This window comes from Propithecus coquereli, unplaced genomic scaffold (genome assembly GCF_000956105.1).
Source record: "Propithecus coquereli isolate 6110/MARCELLA unplaced genomic scaffold, Pcoq_1.0 Scaffold381, whole genome shotgun sequence".
NCBI classification, from domain to species: domain Eukaryota; kingdom Metazoa; phylum Chordata; class Mammalia; order Primates; family Indriidae; genus Propithecus; species Propithecus coquereli.
In genome coordinates this window covers 1489899-1506531 of record NW_012149519.1, presented here as the reverse complement: position 1 = coordinate 1506531, position 16633 = coordinate 1489899, and the positions used below count along the sequence as shown (strand labels likewise).

The 16633-nt window shown below is 38.4% G+C and overlaps 1 protein-coding gene and 1 pseudogene across 1 annotated transcript; both read left to right on the top strand.

Annotated features, from left to right (window-relative positions):
* The first annotated feature begins 544 nt into the window (after window positions 1-544).
* LOC105816693 (histone H4) lies at window positions 545-1417 on the top strand. The gene has a single exon (XM_012652178.1). The coding sequence runs from the start codon at window positions 816-818 to the stop codon at window positions 1125-1127; it is 312 nt and encodes a 103-aa protein (XP_012507632.1). The 5' UTR covers window positions 545-815; the 3' UTR covers window positions 1128-1417.
* Window positions 1418-15121: 13704 nt separating this feature from the next.
* On the top strand, window positions 15122-15734 carry LOC105816678 (annotated as a pseudogene).
* The last annotated feature ends 899 nt before the right edge of the window (window positions 15735-16633 follow it).

The following is a 16633-nucleotide window of genomic DNA, read 5'->3' as shown; positions in this document are numbered from 1 at the left end:
CTTTTATTCTTGTAAGCAAGAGATTTCTAACTTGAAAATGTTCTAACCTTGATTTCTTAGAAGAGTAACTATAAACAAGGCAACCTGTTTTACCATTACAAGAATCCTTACCTCTTCAAGATTGGTAGACGTTTCTTCTCTCTGAGTCAAGGATTAAAATCATGTAGTGAAGTTTGACTATTCGGGATTTTTTCCAGATATAGTGTTCTGAGAGCTCTTTTAATTAAAACAAAACAACAACAAAAAAACCCTCCCCCTACTGGTGACTTAAAAAGATCCACAGGTGAAAAATTGTAATTGCTTTGAAATCTAGTAAGACGTAAAGCGTCTCTGGTTCTTATTGATTTTCACAGTAGGTCAGGAATGGTATTATAAGAATGAGCATTTCGTTTGAAGAACCGTAGAATTAGAATTAGAAGGAAGGAGGGAGAAAGAGACAGGGACAGACAGCGTTGTGTAGGATCCGCCCTGCTTTTAAGTGCTGAGAAAAGGCAATATAAATTCTACTATATTAGCTCATATTGTTTAAACTTTCAAATATAGCGTGATGACTCTTTCTTCAAATTTATGGCAAGAATAGGCAAAGGCTTTTCCCAAAAAGTAAACAAAAAAATCTGGCTTGTCAGCTTCTGCTCACTGAACTTACAACTGCAGGAAGGAAGCCTCCAGGGGAGGGGCCTAGAGCTCCCTCCACTTTCATGAGGTTTTCAAACAGGTCCGCATCAAGGGAATATAACAGGTCCCACAACGGCGTTTGAAATTCAGATTGCAGCTACCTGCTTGTTTCCTTGGTTGGAAGACGCTGTAACGCGAAAATGTCTGGGCGAGGTAAAGGCGGCAAAGGGCTGGGTAAGGGGGGCGCCAAGCGCCACCGCAAAGTCCTACGGGACAATATTCAGGGCATCACAAAACCCGCCATTCGCCGTCTAGCCCGCCGTGGGGGCGTCAAGCGCATCTCCGGGCTCATCTACGAGGAGACCCGGGGAGTGCTCAAGGTCTTTCTGGAGAACGTGATCCGGGACGCGGTGACTTACACGGAGCACGCCAAGCGCAAGACGGTCACGGCCATGGACGTGGTGTACGCCCTGAAGCGGCAAGGGCGCACCCTGTACGGCTTCGGCGGCTGAGCGGGGCCTCCGTCTTCTCTCCGGACTCCAAAAGGCCCTTTTCAGGGCCTCCAAAATATCACGAGGAGAGCTGTTGACATTTTGTAGCGTAGGACGCGTCAGATCTTGAGTGTGGCCAGAACGGTGCCGTAGGCGAAGCGTTTCCCGTGCCACGAGCAGGACTGCGCGAAGGAAGCAGCGGCTCCGAATGAGGCTTTGGGCTGGGGGCAGGGGGAGCAGCGCCGCCGCGTGCTTCGGAGGAGCTCGGGAAGCGCGGCGCAGGACGGTAGCGATTGCCTTAGAGAGCGTCTCTACCCTGTGAAGCTCAAGGTCAGAAGTGGTCCCCGACTGCTTAGTCCGGAGCCTCCCCCACGTACAGGGTGGCGTCTGTGTAAATCCCAGCTTAGCCAACCAACTTCCCGCGGCCACAGGAGGCGAGCGCCCGGCGGCCCAGGGCGGTTCTCCGGGGGGAGGCAGCGCCCAGCATGGAAGCGCCACTACCCGCAAGTCCCGAAGCGCTAAGTGCAGCGCTGGTGTGGCGCGCTGGAGTCTTACTGGATGTGACTTATTTCTTCGCTGACATTCTGAGCGAGAGGTGACCAAACTCTGCTGAAATCAAGCCGGCAAAGTAGCGGCGAAAAAGTTGGGCCAAAGCTTTTGGGCCCCTGCAATTCCCGCGGAGCGGAGCGGAGCGGGCGGGCGTCTGGCCCGAGTACCTGGCGGCGGGCCTGGGGTTGGAGGGCAGTGCGGCTCTGGGGGGCAAGAAAAGCCGGATCCCCCGCCGGTCACAAGTGACCCGGTCGCAGCTGGGAGATAAGCCCTAGTTTTGGAGTGACGGCCCTGTTCAGAGCTCCCGTGGGGCTCTACAGGGGAGATGCGCGGCGGGTTGGGTTTTCATAAGGGAAAATGTGTGCGAGGGAGCTGTGTGGTCCTGCCCGGTGATCCCGTGGTGCGGCTGGAGACCTGAAGCCAGGTGGGCGGCCTCAGCCCGTTGCGCGCTTTCCGGAGCGTAGGGGAGGGGCTGAAGTCCCCGGGACCCAGCTGCGTGCGGCCGCCAGGGGCCGCTAGGGAGGCGAGGCGGGAACCGAAGTCAGTGCGATGGCCTCTCGGCGCCTGGCTCTGCCCCTCCTAGTCTCTACCTGAAGGAATAGTGAAGGAGGCTTAAGCGCCCGCGAATGCGGCGTGATCCATACAACGTTAACTAATCTCCCCCAACTCCAGCTTTTCTAAACGTGGAGAAGTCACTTAGCTTCCTGGGGTTGGTGAGCTGGAGTCGTTCTGGGGGAAGTTCCTGGCACTAGGGGTTAAGGAACTGGAACCAGGGTTTGAATCTAGCCCTGTTGGATTCTGCATCTCTTGATCTTAACATTAGAGGCCACCTCCTCTGCCATGGAAGCTCTCCTGTTGCTTTTTGCTGACATTTCACTTTGAGGTACTTTATCCTCTACTCCATAAAAACTCAAACGTGTACATGATGCTGATGGTGATTTAATTTCTAGGAAGGTGAGATATCCCAGAAGCTCAAGTTTTTTCACTACAAGTGAAAGATTGAGTTACTTAAAAGAAAAAGCAGTATCTGGCACTCTGCTGTGCCCTTAATATTTGTTGTGTGAACAAATGAGTGAATTGGATTTAGCATAAATGAAATTATTGAGGGTTGTATGACAATTCAAAATATCTATTAAATATTTCACTTATCTGGAGTTTAATTTTTTTTTTTGATTTTTAGTAATGTTCTCTATATTTGTACCTACCTAGTAAAATGGCTTACTACAAATGTTTGTTAAACAAAGAACTTGATTTCAAATCTTTAATGCCTCCCTTACAATGTGAATGGAATGTTGTTGAAATTATTAATAGATCCTGTAATAAAGTCATCCCTTTTGAATTCTGAACATTTATTTAATGCTTCTTTTGTGTCAAGCAGTGTGTTATCTTTTGAATATTCAGAGACAAATAAGCATAGTTCCTGCCACCAAGAAGCTCCTATCTTCCAAATAAAGAGAAAGGAAGGAGAAAGACATATGTAGTTGCACATATATAGTTTGCTCTAATAGAGTGGTATGAATTCAGTGCTATTCGTGTACAGAAGAACAAATTTTTTATGCCAGGCCTATGGGTATCTTCAAAGAGCAGGTGACATCTGTTCTGAGCTAACAGCAGTTTGAAGAAGGGAAGGGCCACACCAAGTTTGGGGAACAAATAGCATAAACAATTGCCAGAGTAGTTTCCAGGAGTGATGTGTTTGGGGATCCTCCTAATGTTGGATATTTAATTTGTCCTTTGCCCCGGAATAATGCAATGGACTGGGGAAACAGTTGGATAAAAATTGAAACCAAGTCCAAACAAGTCAATAGAAAAATGGACAAAAGACAATGGAAAAACATGGCCAATAAGTATAGGAAGAGAAGTTCAGCTTAATTAGTCATCAAGGAAATGCAAAGCAAGACCACAATGAAATAAAATTTTGCACTCAAGCAATTTCAAAAATTAACAAGTGACAATATCAACTGTAACAAAGGACCTCTTATATTGCTGGTAGGAGTATAAATTGCTTCAACTGTTTCTGAAACAATGGGTTGGCATTATCTTGTGAACTTTAAGATAGATTAAACATATATGCTGAAGCAGCCATTTCACCCCAGGGTATTTACCTAAGGGAAATGAGTGCCCAGGAGATACGGTCACTAAAGTTCTGTTCACTGTAGCAACAAGAAACCAAATGCACATTGATAATAGAGTGAATAAATAAATTATGGTGAAATGTTATTATATTTGTTATTATATGTTATATATTAATATATATGTTATATATAGCAGTCAGAATGAACTGTTAAATCCAATATGAGTTTATGGTGGTCTATGTCTAATGTTTCGCTCTGTATTTTTCTGTTGATACACATGAAGACTTGTCTTAATATATTTGGCAAAATTTTATTCTGAATTTTGGAGATCATCTGTGGGAGTCCTGAGAAACTAAATTGAGAACGCTGCCCTCCCGAGAGAATTAGCATTTGTGTATCCTTTGGGCCAGATGCTGCTATGTACTGGGACCACTTTAGCTGGTTTGAGTGTGCCAGCTTGATGGAAGAGTCTCAAGTTTTACTGCCTACAGGAGGCCCAAGGCTTACTTTCCAGTGCAACCCTAGATTTTATGCTTGCTGAACCCTCATCAGTTTTTGTTTCACCGTCATTTTATTTTTTACTTTTTGCCCTTTGGGAGAGTTTCCTTATTTTCTTGTGACCACAATAATGCAGCATTTGTGGAAGACGGTTCATTCAGATTGTGTTTGCCACACTGCTGGAAATAGATTTTGCTAACTATAACATTTGATTTTATATATCTTTCCTGACTAGTCTATGAACACCTTAAAAGTAGGAATCTGATTCATATGTGTACCCCTAGGACCTCTGGCCTAGAATTTTGAATACACATAGGTACTTATTGATGTTTTAGGGAAATTATTTATTTATTTGGATATTATGGTAACATTTTAATAAACTGAGTTACTTTCCATATATTTCTATTTTCTGAAAAATTATGTACCATGACAATTACCTGTTTCTGCCCTGGGGTAATGTTTTGGTTATATTTTCAGATTCTTTCACTATTTTTATTTTTGTCTATTTAGACTTCCTACTTTTTTCCTGAGTTAAATTTGGTAATTTTACATCTTTCTGTAAAGGCATATATTTTATCAAAAAATTACTAGAACAAACTTATACTCACATGGCATTTTCTTTTCTTTTCTTTCTTTTTTTTTTTGTCTCCTGGGTAGAGTACAGTGGTATCATCATAGCTCACTGCAGCCTTAAACTCCAGGGCTCAAGCCCTCTTCCTGCCTCAGCTTCTTGAATAGCTGGGACTACAGGTGTGTGCCACCATACCTGGCTAATTTTTTTATTTTTGGTAGAGACAGGGTCTTGCACTTGCTCAGACTGGTCTGTAATCACATGGTATTTTCTAATATTAAAAACTTTTGTGTCTATTACCTTGCTCATTTCTAACTTTGTTTTATCTTCTGATTGTATTTTTTCAGAAATTCATTAACTTCATCAAAAAATTATTAATTTATCCTCTTAGAGACTTTTAATTTTATTATTTCTTCTAATTTTCTTGATTTTTTTTTTTAGCAATTCTCCCATTTCCACAATTCATTTTAGATTCTTTATTTTTAAAATAATAGCATAATTTATGGCTCTCTATTTCTGTTACAGTGTTGGCCACATCTGAACTTTTGAAATGTTATAAGTAAGCTATAATTTTATTTTTCTTTCATCTTAACGCACTTAGTAAAGAGATTAAAATTTGGGGTAGTTGAAATGTTTTTCTCTTTTAGTTATCAATATTAATTTCTAGTTATAAATTCAGACCTGTGCAATTTTTTCTTTTTGGATATTGGCGTTTTATTTGTGACCAATGTATGAAACTATCTCACGGATCCTGGACAAGGAAGTGTAGTATATGCTTCAAAATATGACCTACATTCAATGTTGTTAATTATATTTTGAAAGTAAAAACTATATCACTGTATTTGTCTACGTGATGTATAGTATGCCTGACAGTATCGTGTTATCTCCTGCTATATTTTCATTTCTGTCAACTTATTGTATTTTAAATCATATTTACTTTATATAATTTGATTTCATATGAGTTACTATTTAAAATTCATGACTGCCATACTTTCTTTATAAGTTGTAACTTTTTTTTTTTTTGAGACAGAGTCTCACTCTGTTGCCCGGGCTAGGGTGCCATGGCGTCATCCTAGCTCACAGCAACCTCACACTCCTGGGCTCAAGCGATCCTCCTGCCTCAGCCTCCTGAGTAGCTGGGACTACAGGCATGCGCCACCATGCCCGGCTAATTTCTATATATATTTTTAGTTGTCCAATTAATTTCTTTCTATTTTTAGTAGAGACGGAGTCTCGCTCTTGCTCAGGCTGGTCTCGAACTCCTGAGCTCAAACAATCTGCCCGCCTCGGCCTCCCAGAGTGCTAGGATTACAGGCGTGAGCCACCGCGCCCGGCCTATAAATTGTAACTTTTATCAGTGTGAATAACTCTTTTTGTCCCTTGAATATCAGTTAAATTGAATTCTAATTAGTTATTTTTGTTTTTACCTTACCTCAGGTGCTATTTGGCACATGCCACCAAATATATTGATTGTCTAATTAAAATGTTTATCTCCCCCAAATTTTAACAACTTTATTTTGATTATTTGGAAAAATGTATAAAATATCTATATCTATTATTATAATTCAGGGAAAATCAAATTGTAAGAACAATTTAACAGTATACAAATAACATTGGAAAATAATCTTAAATTATTTGACATATACTATGCATTCACCCACAGATTTATTGAGTCCTTATCACCTTCCATTATAGTAGTGCTAAGGGTACAGTCAAGAACAAACATGATCCTGTTTCAAGGAACTTATAGTATAGGCCAGTGGTTCCTAGCATTTTTGAAAGGAACCAATTCCTTTGAAAATCTGATACAAGAATACCACACCACTATTCCCCATTGCATACACCACAAATGTTTGCACCTATTTTCAAGGGATTCATGAACCTCAAGTTAAGAAAACTTGGTTAGTGTGCAGTGTAGTGCACGATAAGCAATATTGGACCCGGAATTAGAAAATCTTCATGTGAAGCTTAGTTCTGACACTATCTGGTGTGAGCTCAGGCAGACCACTTACACCTCTCTTCAGTTTTCTCTGTAAAGTGAAGATAATACAATCTGCTTAGCAGGATCGTCATTTTATTCAACGAGACAGCCTATGTAAAGAATTTAGTAAAATGAAAAGCAAGGTGTTATTAATAGACTAAATTGTCTTTATTAATAATTAGTGAAAAAAATTCTGATTTCTTTTATGTGTCATTACTTTCTTGAAACCAATACAGATAAATAGCTTTTCCAGTTCCTTGTGTCAAGATTTACTAATGAAACTGACATTTTGCCTTCGGTATAATCAGATTGAGTATTACATTTCATGGCTGTCGTTATTCTAAGTTATCTGAACATTGATTACTATATTCTCGACTTTTCAAGCTCTGTGAACAGTTAGAGCCATAATACAAAGTCAGCACATGATGTAATTTCCTCATGTAACCAAAGGTCAAACCTGGCCCACCAAGGGCATCTCTGGAGTTACAGTGACTTGATAACAGTTGTGGCAGTTGGAAAACTAAGAGTTTGCAATCTGGTTTGGAGGTCCTTGGTAAAATTTCGCAGTATGATAGATGTGTCCTTGATATTTCTCCCTTTCTGTACCTATTCCATCCTTCAAGCACCCAACACCTTCACACTTCCTTCTGGCACTTCAAAGCCTTTCATTACACACTTTATTTTAAATGTAGATTTTGTTTTTCCTACCATTACTTTGCAAAATTTACAAGCTGATCTTTTAGTTACCCTTAAGTAATTCTTTAACAATTGGCATTAATTCCTATGATAATGATCATATTCTGATAAATAAATTTGTTCAGTATCAAATCTAGAATCATGTGCATATTTTTGTATTTATAGGATAATCTACTACCAAATTCTTCTCCCAATCTCACTCAAATTATAATATCCCAAAATACACACAGCATCTTTACAATCTTGAAGGTTGTAATAGGGTGCTATGGTTTGATTATTTGTCCCCTGCAAAACGCATGTTGAAATTTAATCCCCAGTGTGGCAGTATTTAGAGGTGTGCCTTTAAGAGGTGATTAGGTCATGAGGGCTCTTCCCTCATGAATGAATTAATCTGTTTGTGAACTGTAAGGGTTAATGGGTTATCCTGGGAGTGGGATTGGTGGCTTTATAAGAAGAGGAAGAGAGGTCTAAACTAGCACAGTCAGCTCCCTCACCGTGAGATACCCTGTGCCACCTCACGACTTGGCCTAGAGTCCCGACCAAGAAGGATCTCACCAGATGTGGTCTCTTGACCTTGGATTTCTCACCCTCCATAACTGTAAGAAATAAATTCCTTTTCTTTACAAATTATCTAATTTCAGGTATTCTGTTATATTCATCAGAAAATGGACTGAGACATGATGCATATCAATGTCTACAAGTACTTGGTGTCTTACACTTTTTATGGGATATATGCAATTTGATTAAAAACAAGTTATCTTAGAGATAAATTTATGTTAATCCTATAATTTGCTAAACTGTTGAATTAACCACACTAGATACACAAAAGGAAGTACTTTGTATGTTTTTAATTAAATATCAACATTCGTGCATTGTCTTTACTTGTCATCATCATGATTGGCTCTCAACTCTTATTTACTTATTAAATGATAAGATGAAGAAACTGGGGGAAGGTGCTGCCTGAATTTGGCCTTCTTATAAAATAATTTTGTTTCTAAGCGCTTTATAGAAGTTTTGTATTTTTAACTTAATCTGGCAGTCTTTGTCTTTTAGTAGGAGAATTCAGTCCATTCACATTTGGTTTAACAACTATAAACATGATTTTTTTACTTCCATCATTGTATTTTTTTACTATTGTTTCTTTCTCTTATTTTTACTGATTTTATGAAGACATCATTTGTGACAAACACTCTTGGTGACCCACCTATTATCTATTCTCTCCTTTGTTCTCCATAGCAGAACCTAAATTGTGTTAGGAGTGGAAAAACACTCAGTAGGAAAATTGTATTTCTCAGGCCTTTGTGCTGCGGAGAGTGGCTGAGCCCTGTGTATGTGGGTGGAAGTTGTTGGATGGGGCCTCTGCAAAACCTCCGGAAAAAGGCGGATAACTCAGAGGAGAGAAAGTTTGTGGTACCATCTTCCTCCTTTTTTCTGCTTGGAATATGGAAGTATTAATAGTAATGGCCATATAGCACTCAGAGCGTGACATTGAAGGTGGAAGTTGAGTATTAATGATACTGGAACAAGAAGATAGAAGGAACCTGGACATTCATGACATCCTGAGGTCACTGTGTCAGTAGTCTACCTTCAGAAATATTGTACATGAGGGAATATTAAGCTCTTATGTTTAAGCCCGTGTTATTTCAGCTTTCTGTTACTAGTCTCCCAAAAGTGATACCAGACTGGTAGAATATGTCTTTCCCTTTCCTTCCTTGTTAATTTAGAAATAACACTGTATTTTTCTACTTCATTGGTTGTTACATTCTCTTTTGTGGCATGCATAGTCAAACCACATTTCTCTACTCTTTTATAAAATAGCAAACTTGTTCATGTTTTTAAAGAACTGACTTAACTTTGAAGTAAAAACATATCAAATTCAAAACTATGTCCACCCAAGTTGGATAAATTCATTAAATCTTGTGTTAATTCGGTATGATTAATATTGAATCCAAAGGAGTACTGCATAATTTGAAAATCAACTTTAAATTTACCAATATCAAGAAAGCATGCTTCAAATTTTTCTTGTAGTTTATATAGCTAATTTACCTAATGCTGTGAATCACAATTAAAAGCTTCATGTTGATTCATGTTAAATAACATATAAAACCATTATTGATTTTTATTATGCAAAGATTTAATTTCAGCATAAGTTTTGTATGTTTGTAGCTGTATGGCTTGGTCACAAATAAGCTTTTTCTTTGTTGTAGCTTCAACTTTAGCTCATTCATATGTAGTGTGAGGTAACAGTAAGCGAACATAAATCAGACGCCAATCCTTATCTTTGAATTTTTAATATTTGCCAAACATTCCTTTTCTTTCAAGAAAATATTGAATTAAAATTAACAGTATAGTAATTTTTAGTACAACTCTTCCACAACTCGACTAACAAACATTGGCAAAGAACACATGATAATTAAATTAATTGTCTTTTTTTCGGCAGTTCCAAAAAATTTTGATGACCCATAGCATTTGCACACTCTCCAGGCTTCTTTGCTGCTGTATAAACAAGCTACCCTTAAGATGGCAAAACCGTGTTGATAGTTTAAGTGCATACTTTGATTAGTTGTACTGCTTCTTCTTTGAAATATAATAAACTACACTTTTGATTCAAAATCAGACATTTCATATTTAATGACCTAATATAACATTGTCTTCATAATTGAAGGATTATGATTTTCATTATTGGGTGGGCTATTCTACTAAAAAATGGGTTAAATATTCCCTTATTGGAATTTACCATCTAGTCCTGTCTCACACACACACACACACACACACACACACACACACACACACAGAGTCGTTTAACAGATATGATTCTGAAACAATCTACGGATAGGCTGACCTAATTGACTCATTTCTGACAAATTTTTTCTGCAGACATGATCATTCCTTTTTTCTACCTATCTCCAGGGAAATATTTTTTGAGATCAGTCATGACCTGCCTTTTTCATTTCTCATTCCACATAAAATTTAATTTCTAGCCTTCTCCACGTTTAGTATACTCCGGTATATTAAACTTTGAGAAAATTCAAGATCGTATAATAACATTGTAGGAAGTTAAAAATTCCAACAAACCTAAATGCTTGTACCACAAGCAAATGAGTATGAGAAAAAGAGTATGTTGAAACCCAATAATAAATATTTTAACCACTGTGTAAATTTCTTTCTTTCCATGTATGCATCTACTGGTAGTGTGAGGGCAGAACATTTAAAATTGAGTTATTGTGGAAATATGAAAAATTGAGATAAAATATGTTAACATGTTTTAAACTTGATTCCTCCAAATATTGCATGCTTAATGAATCCCCTTTGATATTATTTGCAATGTCTTTTTTTAGTTCAATTTTGCTAAACAGTAAAAAACATTCTTTATGCCTGTGCATTCTTTCTGATAAGAGTTGAGGAAATTTCCACCCAAAGTGGGGTTTATTTCAGAGATGCAAGAATGGTCCAATACTTGAAAATTAATTAATATAGTCTATCACATCAACAGAAAATTATATAATATTATCAATTGATACAGAAAAAGCATTTGACAATAGTCAACATTCATAATGACAAAAATTCTCGTAAGATGAGGAATTAAGGGGAATTTCCTCAACTTGATAAATATCGTCTACAAAAAAGCTACAGCTAACTTTATACTTAATGGTGAAAGACTGAATCCCCATATCCCAAGACTGAAAATAGTATCTGTTCTCACCAGTTTTATTCAACATAGAACTGGAAGTTATACCCATTATAATATGGGAAAAAGAGGAAAAAAGGCACACATATGAGGAAAAAAAGACATTAAACTGTCTCTACTTACAGATGGCATGATTATTTATGTAGAAAATCTTTTTTTTTTTTTTTTTTGAGACAGAATCTCGCTCTGTTGCCCAGGCTAGAGTGCTGTGGTGTCAGCCTAGCTCACAGCAACCTCAAACTCCTGGGCTCAAGCAATCCTTCTGCCTCAGACTCCCAAGTAGTTGGGACTACAGGCATGCACCACCATGCCTAACTAATTTTTTCTATATATATTTTTAGTTGTCTGGCTAATTTCTTTCTATTTTTTAGTTGATACGGGATCTCGCTCTTGCTCAGGCTGGTCTCGAACTTCTAACCTCAAGCGATCCTCCTGCCTCGGCCTCCCAGAGTGCTAGGATTACAGGCGTCAGTCACCACGCCCGGCCTATGTAGAAAAACTTAAAGCATCTATAAAAGAATCCTAGAACTACTAAGTGAGTTCATCAAAGTCACATGACCCCAAATCAACTTATAACAATCAATTATATTTCTATATACCAGCAATTGATACGTGAACATCAAAATTTAAAATATAATATCATTTACAATCACTCAAAAAATGAAATACTTAGGTGTAGGTCTAACAAAACATGTATATTATTTATATGCTGGAAACTATAAAGCTGTGATGAATAAAATCAAGTAAAATCTGAATAGAGAGTGATGTCAGGAAGATGGCATAATGGGAGGTCACCTGCTCATATCCTCCCAAGACAAGAATTCTGCACTCAGCCACAGACAAAAGTCTCTCTGAAAGAGCCTCAGGGTTCAGGTAGGAAGTTGTGAATCCCTGATGGACTCAAGACCTAGGAAGACCATTTGTGAGTACAAACCAGCACCCACGTGGCAGACCTACCGATCATGTCCCTGGGTTCAAATGGAAGAAAATATCTGCAAACTATCCATCCGATAAGAGGTTAATATCCAGATTATACAAGAAACTCAATTTCATAGCAAAATAATAGCTAAATAGAATAGCTAAAACAATTCTGAAAAAGAAGAAAAGTATGAAGAATCTGTCTACCTGATTTCAAGACTTATTATATAGTTACGGTAATAAAAATTGTCTGTTAAAGGAAAAAGGATAGATGCATCACTACAACACAATAGAGAACCCATAAACAAACCTACACAAATATGTCCAACAGATTTTTAATGAATATGCAATAGCGATGCAATGGAAGAAAGCCTTTCAACAAATTGTAGTGGGGTGATTGGACATTCATAGACAAAAAATAAAATAGAATAAAATAAATAAAATTTAAAACCATAAACCTCTACCTGTCTTATACTTCTCACACAAGAATTAACTCAAAATTTGCCAATGTCAATATCCTGGTTATGATATTGTACTATAGTTTTACAAGCTGTTACTATTGGGTAAACAGGTAAAGAGTACATGGGATCTCTCTACATTATTTCTTCTGACTCCATGCTGATCACCAACCGTCTCAAAAGAAAAAGTCTGATTTTAAAAAGAAATAAGTTAGAATAATTTTTTTAAATGTTCCAGATTAGTACTGCTCCTAGGAACCTGCAGAAGCAAATGCAAAATAACCCTGGGTTGACACACTTTACACACAAGACACAAAAAACTCACAAAGACAAATTTCCAAAAGAATGAGATACCAGTAAAAAATCACTAACCTCAGCAGAAAACAAGGCATATAAACAAATTTCAGAAGAAACAAATGACAAAATCAGATTTCAAAGTTTGCAGATACTGGATTTAGCAGTTACAGAACATGCAATAAGTGAATGTATTGTGTTTAAAAAAATAAAAGAGGGATTTGAAAACATAATGAAGAAAACATAAACTGCAAAAACTAACTTGACAAATCATAAAAAAGTTGAAACTTATAGAAAAATTTAAAATATAACCCCTAAATTTAAACACTTAATGGATTGGCTAAGTATTTTACTTGGCATAGCTGGAAAAGAAAAAAGAAAAAAAAAGTCATAGAGCTGGAAGACAAAGCTGAAGAAATTTTCCATAATGCAGCATATATAAGGAAAAAAAATATGAGGGAGATATCAAGAAATATAGAGGATAAAAAATAGAAAGAAATTAATTGGACAACTAAAAATATATAGAAAAAATTAGCCGGGCATGGTGGCGCATGCCTGTAGTCCCAGCTACTCGGGAGGCTGAGACAGGAGGATCGCTTGAGCCCAGGAGTTTGAGGTTGCTGTGAGCTAGGCTGACGCCACGGCACTCACTCTAGCCGGGGCAAAAGAGTGAGACTCTGTCTCAAAAAAAAAAAAAAAAAAAAAATATAGAGGATAAAATGAGAAGGTGTACCTCTGTCTAATAGAAGTTTTAAAAGGAAAGAATAGAGACCACAAGAATGTGGCAATATTTGAAGAGCTAATAGTTGGCCAGAAATGAAGAAAGAAACTGATTTTTTATAATCAGGATTATCAGTGAATCCCAAGTAGAATAAATAAAAAGAAATATCCACCCAGGAACTTTGTGGTAGGCCTCCAGAACTCAAAGGAAAAGAAAAGACCTTAAAAGCAGCAGTTAGAAATAAAAGAAAAAGGAATCTTGATTAGGTAGAAAACATCTTGACAGGAACAACGGATGCCAAAAGACAGCAGAGTACATCTTCAAAGTACTGTTGCCCTAAAATTGTATAGCTAGTGAAAATTATCCTTACATTCATGAAAAGATTCTTAATCTAACTCTTAATAAGAGAAATATGATTAGAGTACCACTGAAATATCATTTAAAATTGTCTCTCTTTTTCTCACCTATTAAATAACCAACAGTCTAAAAATTTAACAACATATTCTGCATGAGGGGCTGTGAAGAACCAGATAATTTCACATATTACAGATAAGAATGCTAATATGCAAGGTCAAAGTGGGTAATTTAGCAATATTTACTAAAACTATAGCCTACATTTACCCTTTACCCCAATATCTCCCTTCTGAAAGCTATTTCTTGAATACATTTATATGGCTGTAAAATAACATGTATACAAGGTTACTCACTGTAGCATATTTGTTACAGCCAAGATTGGGGGAAAATCCATGTTCATAAAATGCTCGACTGCTTAAATAAACAGTAAGAGATCCACAAGATAAAATACTATGCAGCTATTTAAAAAACAAGAATGAAGATGATCTCTGTGCACTGTTTTGGCAATATCTCTAGGATTTATACCATTCAGTGATGTCAGTTAATAAGAAAGTAGGCAAAACAGAAATATATTGAAATACTGGAGGGGGAGGAAAACTCCCCCTTCATCCTCAGAAGTTTCACTGAAAGATCAACACACAATTGGCGGATTAATAAGAGAAAGAGGCTACAAATTTATTTACCGTGTGCATGGGGAGAATCACAGAGTGATTACCCAATATCTCAGTGGGGTCCAGAAGCTTATATACCCTCATTTTACAGGGAAGGGAGAGATGAGAAATATAGGAATTCCTTTGCAAGGCAATAAATGGTTACTATGGAGGATGAATAGATACTTGGAAGAATGAATGGATGAGGAGAAACAGATTGACTTGTAAATGATTCTGTTTGGAAATTCAATTAACCTGAAGGACAGATTTCTTCAAAATGGATTGGGCCATGTCTGGTTGCATTCTTGATCTTCTATCCTGCAATATATTGCGATAACGGGGAAGGGAAGGAAAGACAATTGTTCTTCTTGATGGGTCTGGTTTTTATGAAGAAAGAGGGAAAGCCCCTTCCAATGCCTGTTGATCTCTAAGGACCTTTAATTCAAAATACTCTTTATACCAATGAGTCCTGTTTTGGGGCGAAATTCCCTGAGCTCCTTCAATATCCATCTATGCATTTAAAAAACTACAATAATTAGGATGCACGGGTGGTGGCATCACCATGTCTGTGGCCACAGCCATGGCGGGGGCAGCTGCTGCTGCACCGAACTGGAGGAGCCCCCCAACCAGTGCCTACCTGCCCATGGACCTGGAGCGGCCGCAGTGCCTTAAGGAGAGCCACGAGGGCAGCGGCCTGCGTCTGGAAGCTGTGGGAAGAGCAGACTGATGGCTCCAAGTTTGTTGAAAGTGATGCAGATGAAGAGCTTCTGTTTAATATTCCATTTACAGGCAATGGCAAGCTCAAAGGCATCATTATAGTGGGAAAGGACGATGACTCACAGCCCTCTGAGATGAGACTGTACAAGAATATTCCACAGATGTCCTTTGATGACACAGAAAGGGCGTCAGATCAACCCTTTAGTCTGAACTGGGCTCTTGCAGGAGAATTAGAGTATGCCACAAAAATTTCTTGTGTTTCAAATGTGTATCATCTCACGGTTCATATTTCAAAAAATGTTGGAGCAGGTACCATAAAGGTCTTTTATGTTGGTCTGAGAGGAGAATGGACTGAGCTTTGCCGACAAGAGACAATCATCTGTAATTATGAAGCACTGGCCAACCCAGCAGGCCACGGGGTCCATCGGGTTACCCCACAGACACACTTCATTTCCTAAGTGCTGGCCAAGGCTCCCACAGAGGCGCTGTGTCAGCGAAGATGTACAACTACCTGTTGGGAAGGACAAATGGATGAGGCTCCAGAGACAGTTGGCTGCCACCACCTCTGCCAAGCTTTATCTGTGGGGCTTGCTGCAGAAACCTGGCCTCTGGAAGATACCACACCACTGGGAGGGTTGTGTGGGTACTGAGGTACAATCGTGGTTCTCCAGGGCATTGCAAAAATTACATCTTGGGCCAGGTAGCATCTGGCAGTCATGCTTTTCCAGTCGATGTGGCCATGTGATTCCAAGTGTCTTGTTTCTTTGTGGCAGGATTTTTGTGTGACTTGTTTTTTAAAAAATGGAAACTATTTCTGGGCTGCAGGAAACTTTCTGATGCCTCAGGATCATGTTTATATTAACCATTAGGAAGGTCTCCAACTAGGAACACTGGTTTCTGCTTGCTCCTTCTCCCTGTCATTGTTCAGCAACCTTGTCAAGTTGCCTAGCTTGGAGTTGTCTGTCACACACAAATGTCCTGTGGTTACAGCTAGAAGGGCAGCTAGCTTAGGGAGAAGGTCTCCTTTCCCACTGCCTGGCTAAGCCATCTAGGGAGAGCATGGGAATCATTTCTGTGTTTGTAGATAACTTGGTTGGGGTAAGACTGAGACTTAGTTAAGATTCCCCTTGGAACCTCTGTAACGTTTATTAGCTTCTAACTAGTTTTGTAAGTCCAGTGCCAGAATTTGGAGATCTCTGAGTTCTTCTTTTCATGACTATTATTCACTGTGACTAATAAGCTTCCTAATAAATCCTTGCCAGACTTAAAAAAAAAATTGTAATAATTAAAGTAAAACTAATAAAAGTTATTACTTACATAAGGGAGGTGGCATAAGATAGGGAAGGACAATGATTCA

Excerpts from the sequence above, each read along its gene's own strand:
- LOC105816693 (XM_012652178.1), top strand. The coding sequence starts at position 816 with ATGTCTGGGCGAGGTAAAGGCGGCAAAGGGCTGGGTAAGGGGGGCGCC.